The sequence below is a fragment of the Lolium rigidum genome, chromosome 1 (genome assembly GCF_022539505.1).
Source record: "Lolium rigidum isolate FL_2022 chromosome 1, APGP_CSIRO_Lrig_0.1, whole genome shotgun sequence".
Lineage (NCBI taxonomy): Eukaryota > Viridiplantae > Streptophyta > Magnoliopsida > Poales > Poaceae > Lolium > Lolium rigidum.
The window spans coordinates 40,686,621-40,698,068 of NC_061508.1; the positions used below are offsets into that span (position 1 = coordinate 40,686,621).

Consider the following 11,448-nt stretch of genomic DNA (forward strand, 5'->3'; position numbering starts at 1 on the left):
TTAATTGACGGAAGACAAACCCATCACAATCTCTTAGGACTTTTTTTTGGCCAGAAGCTATGCACTTGCTGGTACTACCTCGGAGGTTTTGTGCACATAAGTACTACGGAGTAAATGGACACGGCGACATCAACGTGGGTGGCAATTCTGCCGCACCAGTGCAATACTGGTCGTTTTACAGGTAACCACTAGCCACTAGGTCCTTCCTACTCATGGACAAGTGTACGAGCTAGCCTAATATAGAACATGGTACAGATGCACTATCTCACTGCTAACATCAAAATAAAAGTTGATTGTTGAGTCTCTTAATGACATGAGCACGACGGTAATTTGAAGATGAAGAAAATAGAGGGCACAAAACAAACATCACAACTGGTGTTAGCACAAGTGTCTTGATGACATACTATGCAATCCTAGGAAGAAAGAAAACAATTAAGCCTTGGAGTGGGTTGGAGGAGACTAAGGGAGACTTTAACTTAGATATGACTTAATAATTAATACCGCTAAATCTATTTCAATTCCGTTCAATCCCTAGGACCTTAAGCATCTCGTTGCAGGCCTGCAGCCAAATACATGAAACATCTATCTCAAAGATGTTTACAAGGAAGAAGACATTTGGTACAGCAGTATGTCGAAAATGATATAACGACTTGGACGAAGAAGCTTCAGTTTGAAGCTCAACTCGCGGCGCTTTACACTAACACTGCATCTACAGTTGATTTTAGACGCATAAGTCTTAATGACATGAGCATGATTGTAATTTGAAGATGGAGAAGGGCAATAGAATCTTTGTAAGAGAAAACGAATTCAGGTAAGCATCTTTGCTACAGACAACGAGAGTAGTTTTATTTTCAAAACTGATACTGTAGCTCCTTTTACAGCAAGGCGCTGTCAAAGATGCCTCAGGTGTTCACTGGAGATTGATGAGGAAAATGATCTTGCTTGTGCCGGTATGTTGGACATCACGTGAATGAAAGAGTGTTGTCCAGGTAAAATAATTTTATCTATACTTTAAGAGTACCATGAAAAGATAAAATAAGCTGTGAATATCATTAGCAACCCTGGCTGGTTGATGGCTTCTGAGTTTGAAAGTTGGGCTCATTTCGAGCCTTCCATCTAAAAAATTTATGTAGTGGTTGATTTGTCTATTTTTCTTTTCTCAAAAACGTGACAATCATTTCCTTGATTTACATAGGTGAACAAGACTCCCCTTCTGGTTTCTGGACAGTTGCAATTTCAAATTTTGTGTACGTGCTTTCGTCATTGCAGTGCATGTCCATGCTGCTACTGTCTCGCAGTTCTAAAACTCGGTTCTCATGCTCTCCTGAATAAATGGACACAACGTCATGAACGTGGATGATAGTTATTCACAACACTGGTATGTTTAGTACCAACTCCCTAGCTGCTACTCAGCGGAAAAGTATGGACCCGCCTAATATATAACTTGGAGAGAGTCGCAGTAGCTCACTGCTAACATGAAAACGAGGTTGATTGATTGACGACCGTCTTAATGACGTGAGCACGATGGTAATGGAAGATGAAGAAAAAGGACAACGTAATCATTGGAAAAAAAAAACAAATAATCATCTTGCGACAGACATAGAGAGGGTTTTTTTTCAGCAACAATGGCTGTAGAACAGCACAACACTGTCAAAGATATCTATACAAGGAAAAAAAAAAAGACTGTCTCAGGTTTCATTGCAGGTCGAAAATGATCTTACTATTGCCATCACATTGGACATCACATATTCACATGGTCCAAATAGCTTCAGATTGAAGCTCAGTTCGCAGTGCTTTACACTAACAGTGCAGCGAAAAGTTAATTCTAGCTGAGAAAGGGGTTCCCACGCTTGCTGAAGCTAATATCCAGCAGGTACAGCTTTTAACCCCATGCCAACGATGATGCATAATTGACCACCAGCTGCCCATCAATTCCAAAGTTCTGTGATTTAAAACAAAAACAAAGATGTTTAGCCACCTTTAATCACAAATCAAATTTCAATTGATAGGATAATATAATTAGGTGTATGAATAATTCATGATAGTGTTCAGTTTGACAACTCAACTAGGACAATAAGGTAATAAAGTGCATTTTCAAGCATAATATTAAACATGAAGTTGTTTATCAATAACTTCAGGACATCTAAGACTGAAGAGGACACAAAAGAACTAACAAGGGCATTGGGTCTTACATTGTATAAATCAATTATCAACTCATCTGGATTCGGTGAAAATGCACTGTTCACATAGAGAAACTGCCGGCAGAAGAGAGAGACTGTCAGTAAACATATACAGGGCAATAGGGCATGCTGGCTCTACTGATCCAACTTCAGAAGTACATTCTTACCACTGTGTCCTGGTGAATTTGGCGGCGAAGAAATTCAATCACCTTGGCAAATTTCTCATTCCCACCAATCTGAAAATGCACAAGTTGGTTAGAAAAGATTACCAACAACCACAAAGGCGCTGCAAACAGTCTGTCTAATTTGATGCTCAAATTTTATGAACCAAATAAGTACTTCATCAGTAGATTATCTTTACTACTATTAAATTGGAATAGGTGGTGGTGGTCTTGGTATGTCACCCATGTTTACATTTAGCCCCTTGAGAATTTTAAAATCATCCTAAAGTCCATGTCATGCGTCTGTACTCGGTACGTGCAGAACACCCCTCGTGTCTCCTCACGCCCCTAGGATCCCGCCACCCCTCGCCACAGGCACCGCCTCCTCCCACTATACAACTCTGGCCGCCGTCCCGAGGGCCGTCGTCCTCCGCTCTTGCCACTCTCCGTCGGTCTTGCCCTCACAACTACCGCTGGCGGTGCCACCTTGCCAGATCGACGGGCTGTCACCCTCACACCTTCGCTCTTGGACGCTCCCGCAGTATGCCACGACGCGGGCTGGTGATACCCAGCACTGGCCGCGACTGTGAGTTCCGCTCGTCCGGCTGCATTACTTGTCACGGCGAGGTGGTCCCCCGAGGCTCTGCTCCATGCGGCTTGGAGGGGCTGCTCGACCATGTGTCCGCACATGTTCTTGGTTCAGCTGCGTCAGCGCGAGTACCTGGTCCCGTTCCGGTCTGCCTTCCGTGCTGCTCGTTGTGCTAGGCAGACACGCGGAGAGATGGATTGGCAGATTGGCCGGACGTACTGGACGCGCGCATGACAGCCAAATAGCCGCTGGCTTCAATGCACGCCTGCAAGCAAGCAGGTGGATAGATTCACTGCTAGCTCATTTTTTTCTGCTAGCTAAACGAAAAAGAGACAAAACTTTGGAATGTTGAATTTTAGTTTGCTATAAATTTTGCATGCCCATCCATCAAGCCTCCCCAAGTTTCTGCATCATATGGTGTGCAACCTCCCAAGGGAAGGAGGGAGGCTGGTAATTTCAGTTTAAAAGGGCAGTTCACTCAAGCAGAAAAGAGTTCTAGCTTGTAACAAAGATGGTGTTTGGATGCTACCACAGTACTTCAATTTCAAACTGTCAAGTTTGGGATGGGGCTCAAGTGATTCAACAATAATGCTTGCTTTTGAACACTCAGCATCGCTAAATTCGGGATTACCAACATGACGTGAAGCTGTTCATCCTGGCTTTTAAAGCATCATCATTCACAACATTCTCAAGATTCCTAACATGTAAAATTTCATTCAGCTGTGTCACGTCCTTTAATTCTGCGATTCTGTGCCCTTGCCCTTTTGGATTTTCAATACCTCATCCTTCACAACATTCTCAAGATTCCAAACATGTAAAATTTCATTCAGCTGTGTCAAGTATTCTGCGATTCTATGCCCTTGCCCTCTTGGATTTTCAAATACCGAAGATGTTCTAAGTGATGTCAAATTACTGATATTGCTCATCACTGAAGTAATCAGTTCATTCATGTAATATATCTTTAGACATGTACTGCCACCTGCAAGTAGGTGGCGGCTGCAACTGCGATGATGGCAAATTGCTGATCTGGTTATGGTTTTGGATGCAGGGAGGGACACTATAATTGGGGTTGTCCAGACACTATTTGAGGGCCTCCGCTGGAGATGCTCCAATGCAGCGGAAATTATTGTTATGTTACTTGTTACCAAATTATTGCTGTCAAGCTAATCTATATTAGCCTAACTATGATAAGAAAGTACTCTATAGTAGCCCAAAAAAAAATTAAGCATTGATTTTTTCTTTTTACACAGGCCACAAAACTTCTACTTTGTTCATAAAATTTAAAATTTATACATTGAACACGGAATTGACATGTCAAATCATCATGGAATAAGTTGTCTAGAACTGGGTTCAAACTTCAATAAACAACACTTCTATAATTGCAACAACCAAAGTCCAGGTGAAACCTAAGATGTTTGTGTGGTATATAAACTATATTATTGCATTTTCAAGATTGTAGGCACATTTTATTTTGGATTCGTTGCAACGCACAGGTACTTATTTATTTACTGAAACAAGGAATAGCATATATAATTCAACTAACCGACAGACTTGAGGGCACATTATTTACTAGTGAAACCATGGGCTTCCATAACTAGTACGCAAAAGATAGTCTCCATAAAACTAAGACACACTGATGCATCTAAAGCTAACAGCATGTCGAAACCCTCTACAGGTCATACACACACCGTTCACAAAAGAAGAGTCTTAAAGTTACAGAATAAAAACATCCACCAATATACTATGACAGGATACTGTCTTGAGCCGACATTGCCAAATGACTCCAGTTCTTCATCATTAGGAAGTCTTCTGAATTACTCCAAGTGGGAAGGGAGGAAAGCTTATTGGCACATGGACACATAGCACATATTAGCAATTATAAGGGCCATGATCCTGACGCCTTTGGTGCGCACATGTTTCTTTTAGGTGTACGATAACTGCTGGTACTACCACATCGATCGGCGACTTAATGTGTGAAAGCCAAGCATGCCATTCCCCAGCACAGCCTTTTCTTCTCCTGTTGGCTGCGAGCAAGGACAAGGTGCTGCTATAGCTCCAGCAAACAACAAATGAATACTGGGTCTACTAATAGTAATAGTACTACACCACTGTTGCTTAATTCCCTCTGAATACTAGTAATTCTACACTTCCCAAAAAAAAAAAATTGGTGTGCTATGGGTGCCTGCAAAGTCTGTAACTAGGTGCTGAATCGATCGGCCCGGACCTCCTAAACTGCCGATCAAATCGACCGACCAGGCCTAACATGCCAGCACCCCGCGCTAATGCGAGATCTCTGGCGTAATAGTAGCGAGACAGAGGTAGACTGCTGAACTTGCTGGTAGCGTAAGGAAAGAACCGGGGAGAAAAAGAGCGCGTACCTTGAACTTGGACTGCCGCAGCTTGGGCGCGTTGGCGACCGACTGGAAGTTCACCACGACTGCGAATCGGGAACCGCGGGAGGAGTAAGCGGTGAACGGAGAGACGACGGGGCAGAGGAAGGAGTGGGGCGGAAGGAGATCGAACCTTTCTTCTGGTTGGGATCGGCGGCCATCGCCGAAGGGGAACGAGCACGGCGGAAGGAAGGAAGGAAGCGGGAGCAAATATGCGGCGAGACCCTCGTGAGAAGGACTCTGTACGACGCGGCCCTTGAAGTCGGGTTTTTTTTGGTTCCGCTTCTGTAGGACGCGCGACCCCTTGACCTTGGGCCGACGTTTGATGCGAAAGTCTATATCTTTCTTTTAGGGCAAAAGCCTATATCTACAAAGGTATGATGGGCCGCGGGCGATTTCATTCTAGTGACACACGACCTTCGTAGATACGATGGGCTTTACCTGGGTAAATCATATTCCTCTGCTTTAGGGCTTCTTTAAGAAAAGATCGACCTTTACGAAGGTAAGGTAACTCTCTCATCACGCAACAAAGTGGCACGCTCTCGTGCATGACAATTTTAGGAAAGTAGTCTCTCTGCTCGCCACGTGTCGCAAAGGGAAATAAGGTGGAGATGAGGGAGGAGAGAGAAGAACAGAGGAGGGTGAGTTGTCTCAGTTTTTCCCTTTATTTTTTATATTCATTTTTTCAAAATGAAATATCTTCAAAACCGTAAGTTCAAATTACGACTTCGTTTTCACTTTTGAGACCTTCGTGTCGAGATCTTCAAAACTAGATCTCATGTTGATAGGTTTCGAGATACTTTTGTTTCAACCTTCTAATACTAATATGGTTGTACTCCTGGTGTGTACCTAACTGTACTCATGGTCGAACTAATAAGTACTTGTGTTTATAGTGTATTTGGTGCAATTTTTCCTTTATTCAGTAATTGTACTTGCTCATGTGCACGACTGTACATGTACTCGCTTGTGTGCGCGACTGTACTTCTGTACATGTACTCGCTCGTGTGCTCGACTGTACTTCTGTACATGTACTCACTCGTATGTGCAGTTGTACTTGTACTCGCTCTACAACTGTACTCGTGCTTTATACACAACTGTACTCGGGTGTTACCTGAGTTGTACTCATTCTTTAGTGTGGTCGGGTTTGTAAGTGGCTATACTCGTGTGATGTTCGTAACTGTATCCGTGTGATGTTCGTAACCGTACTCATGTGTTGTATGTAACTGTACCGTACTTTGGTATAGTCGGATTTGTTTTTTTTAGAGAAAAAGGGCCTCGCCCCGATTCCAAATATATTGAAACCAACCAACACGTCCACCAAGTTCACAGGAACCCACACAACTACCACGTTTATCTTACAAGACAAAACACCATCATCTAAGATTTTAACCCCAAACAGGGGAAACACAGCAGAAGTTTAGGAAGCACAGCACCAAACTAACATAGGACTACACCCCACCCCAAACAGCTAGCATCTTGTCACTCAGGGGCGGGTTAGGACCTGGAAACCAGCACCATCACCCACGAAGATTAGATCGTTTGCCTCCATCGTCCTTCCCAACTCCTCAGCAGTGATCAGCAATGGCCCAAAGCCCCTTGTGTTGTTCATGGTGCAGACCTCCAAGGCTGTCCTGGCTCTCTTTTGAGGAGTCAACCAGGCTCCGGCCACAATAGCAGCGGCCGCCGAGTTGAGGCTTCCAACTTGTTCAGCATCATCATCAAATCTTCGCTTCCTTCCTTCAGGAGGATTTTCCATTGCACACAGCTGCCCACCAAGTGTTTCCACAAATCCTGCATGCCCAGCCATTGAGACCGTTTGAAAACAAAGTCATTTCTGGTAATCCAGATAGCTCTCAACACAGCAGCAAAAAGAATATTAATGTTACAATTTTTCTTCTTGTTAACCCAGAGAGCAGCAATGTCATGCATATTTGAGATTTTAATATGAATATCCAATGCAACCCCAACCTCTCTCCAGATTTTTGCTGCTACCACACAGTCAAAAAACAGATGTTGACAAGATTCCACCTCATTACAAAAAACACAAGTCAAATCATCAACATTCTGCCTTTTGACCAAGTTATCTCTAGTGAGTAACTTGTTATGGAAAAGTAACCAAAGGAAGAAATGAATCTTTGGAGGAACTTTGATTTTCCATACAGAGTGGATATTAACAGGGGTAATTCCACCAAAATTAATCACAGCATACATGGATTTCACACTATATGAACCACTAGCTTCCCACATCCAAATCAGACTATCCTTAGTACCATCAAAAGAGATAGATTGGGCAATCTGTTGGATTTCAAACCATTGCAGCATTAATCTATGATCAAAACATCTTCTAAAAGTTACTCTCAAATTAGACCCATCCCAGAGCTCAGCAATAAATTTATTTTGCTCATTCACTAGGAAATAAATCTCCCAGTATTGAATAGCCAGGGAACATGAGCCAAACCAATGGTCTTCCCAGAATTTAATATTTTTTCCATCTCCAATTTTCCATTGGTACCCCATTTTGGCAGCCTTAGCAGCCCACATAACCCCTTTCCAAAAGGGGGACACACCATTCAAAGAGCAAGCAAAAATATTTGGATTATCCAAAGAATATTTAGCATCTACAATTTTCTTCCAAATTTTATCATCACTCAATTGATATCTCTTAATCCAAGAGGCTAGTAAGCACATGTTCATCTCTGCTAGATCAGGTATGCCCAAGCCTCCATACTCTTTTTTCCTAGTGACCAAACCCCAATTGGCTAAGTGATACTTATGATGACCCTCATAATTGTCCCATAAGCAGTGAGCCATTTGGGAATTAATAAGGGCAATGGCCCATTTAGGGAATTTAATCACACTAAGAAGATAGAGAGGGATACTAGCCAAGACACTTCTCACCAGCTCTAATTTAGCAGCATGATTAAGAAGCTTCCCTCTCCACCCACCAGCTCTATTAAGGATTTTATCTACAACAGGCTGAATATCCTCTTTCCTAAGCTTGCTATGATGCAGGGGTACCCCTAGATAATTCATAGGGAAAGTACCCAGCTTAAAACTCAGAGATTGTGCAACAAGCTGAGCATTCTCATCACCAACATTAATAGGAACAAGATCACACTTATGAAAGTTGATTCTCATTCCAGACATGTGTTCAAAACATGCCAGAATCCATTTCAAATTTATAGCAGTTTGTAAGTCAGTTTCTAAAAAGAGGAGGGTATCATCAGCATATTGCATACTAATAACCCCACCCCCTCCTAAATTTTGCATAAGCCCAGCAATCTATCTGTCTAAAGTTGCTTTATAAAGCACCTTGGTGAAGACATCAGCCATAAAGTTAAAGAGTATAGGCGATATGGGATCACCCTGTCTCACTCCTCTGCTGGTCAAGAAAAACTGACTGTTACAATCATTAATTATAACCCCAACAGAGCCCTTATGCAGAAGACCCTCAATGATAGACATCCATTTTGGGCTAAAGCCCCTCATCCTCATAACTCTCAAAAGAAAATCTCTATCAACCCTATCATAGGCTTTTTCATAGTCAAGCTTAAAAACAAAACCAGAATGACTCTTATGCACTGCATCATGAATGACTTCATGTGCAGATACCACACTCTCAAGGATATACCTGCCCCTAATAAAAGCAGTTTGATTAGGGGAAATAAGTTCCTCACTAACCACACCAAGCCTATTAGTTGCACATTTAGAAAAAATCTTAAAACTGCAATTGGTCAAAGCAATGGGTCTGAACTTCTGTATAGTTACAGCATCAGGTTCCTTAGGAATAAGAGTCAAAAGAGAAAAATTCAATCTATATAGATCAAGTTTACCCTCATTCCAGTCTTTAACCATATCCATGAAATCAGCTCTAATGAGCTCCCAAAATGTTGATAAAACAGAAAAGAAAAGCCATCAGGACCAGGAGCACCTTCAGCATAAGAGCCAAAAATAGCATCCTTAACCTCTTCCTCAGAGAAGTCAGCATTCAGCATAATATTATGTTCTTGTGACACCAAATCCTCAGGGTCCCAAAAATCATCCATCAAATCAATATCAAGACAAGGTTCTTTGCTAAACAGATTTTATAATAATCAACAGCAATGTCCAACATACCTTTATTGTCCTCAACCATACCAGCTTCTCCTTTTAAATGACAAATTTGTTTCTTCCTCCTCCTCTGGTTGGCTACAGCATGGAAATAAGCAGTGTTACGATCACCTTCTAAGATATATCTATCTCTAGCTCTTTGTCTAGCTTTAGTCTCTTCAAGACCCCAAATCTTAGTTAAGTCCTCAGAAATACTTTTCATTTTTTGCTTAGAATTTGGAGAAAGACATTGGGTTTCTGAAAGAATGTCAAGAAGATCATACTCAGCCACCAAACCTTGCTTAAGCTTTCTTTGAGCAGATTCAATGTTAGCAGACCAACCCTTGAGACCTCTCCTAGTATTTCTCAACTTAAACTGCCATCTATCAAGAGAATTCTTGAAGTGGCAAGGAGCTAACCAAAATTTAGCAACTAATTGATCAAAACCCTCTACTTTAAGCCACCATTTCTCAAACCTGAATTGCTTGGTGTGAGGAATCTTCAGAGCACCAGTGTCCACAATTAAAGGTGTATGGTCACTGCCTACTCTGGGCTTAGAAGATAGGCTACTAGCAGGAAATAAAGCATCCCAGCAAGTAGACACAAACACTCTATCTAAAAGAGCCATAACTAAATTATCTTGGTTATTGGCCCAAGAGAATTGTCTACTAGGATTTTTTAACTCCAATAAATTGAATTTATTAATCCAATCATTAAACAAATTAGCCCAATGCTGATTAATATTGCCAGTGTTTTTCTCACACTTTTCTCTAATGAGGTTAAAATCACCACCCACTAAAGTGGGTCCATTCCAACAAGCCATGACATTATGCAGTTCATTAATAAAATCTAGTTTATGCTCTTCATATGAAGAGCCATAAACAGCAATGACTCTCCAAATACTGTTGTCTTTCTTGGCCTTGATATGCACAGAGACACAATAAGACAGAATATCCCACTTAACAATATCAAAAATCTCACTACTGATCCCAACAAGAATCCCACCAGCAGTCTTCACAGCTGGTAACCAATTCCAGGAGAATTTCCCTCCTGGATCTAGGTGTTGTAGCTGTGAGCTAGTGAACTCTTCTTTCTTGGTTTCAGAAAAACAAATGATATCAGGGCATGTTTCTCTAATGAGATCATGCACTCTAGTTATCTTATCAGGCCTATTCAAGCCTCTAGAATTCCAAATTAAAGCTACAACCATTTTTAAATATTAGTTTCCTTCTCCCCCTCTTTTTACTATGGACTAAAGTCCAAGGTTCATCATCATCAGGAACATCACTAAAGTGATCATCCAGATCAGATGACACCTCCACATTTACCTCCACACCTTCTTGCAATTCTTCCACAGTTAGACTAATGTCATTTGGAAGAAAGCAAGCCGGATTAGAGATATGAAACTCCTCAAGTCTTTTAATTTCAACATCTTTGATTTTATCAACAACATCATCAGCATTTTTAGATATATTACCAAGGCTAATGCCAGATTTTTTTGCTTTCTCAACTAGGAAAAGATTATCAAGAGCAGCAAAAGAGTTGGAAAAACCACAAATCTTGTTACCTTTGGGGATCTCCAGGTTTTTAGCCTTCTTCAGATCTTGAGCTTTTTCGATCACACTTTTACCATCTCTTGGGATCCTAGAACTCATCCTGGTAGCTTGAACAGGGCCCCACTGTTTCTTCTCCTTCCAAGCAATGTGAGGCATGGAAGGTTCAGGATTGTTGTTCACCAGGACCACCTCTTTTCCTTTGCTAACATCTTCATCCTCTTCACTTTCATCATCAAACTGCTGGATCAGGTTCTTCCCAATGTTCTCCTCAGCACTCCTTGAGACCAACACACCCTCACAGGGTATGAGAGTTTCCTTGCCAAAAACCTTAGCTTGAACACTTGCCTCCAGGCTCTGTTGAGTGACAGGACCAGATCCATTTCCACCACTCTGAGGAATAGAAGGATCAGTATCCATCTTACTGTTACTCCCCCCTGACTTGCTTTTGTCCAGTGCTCTGAAGTCATCTCCAAGGTCTGCCTC

The 11,448-nt window shown here is 41.8% G+C and overlaps 1 protein-coding gene across 1 annotated transcript; it reads right to left on the reverse strand.

Moving 5' to 3' along the window:
• Window positions 1-1,698: 1,698 nt before the first annotated feature.
• Window positions 1,699-5,563, reverse strand: LOC124671622 (ubiquitin-like protein ATG12). The gene is made up of 5 exons (XM_047207977.1): window positions 5,454-5,563; window positions 5,309-5,367; window positions 2,348-2,416; window positions 2,193-2,255; window positions 1,699-1,942 (listed from the first exon to the last, which is right to left on the reverse strand). The coding sequence occupies exons 1-5, from the start codon at window positions 5,479-5,481 to the stop codon at window positions 1,883-1,885; spliced, it is 279 nt and encodes a 92-aa protein (XP_047063933.1). The 5' UTR covers window positions 5,482-5,563; the 3' UTR covers window positions 1,699-1,882.
• Between the last annotated feature and the right edge of the window lie 5,885 nt (window positions 5,564-11,448).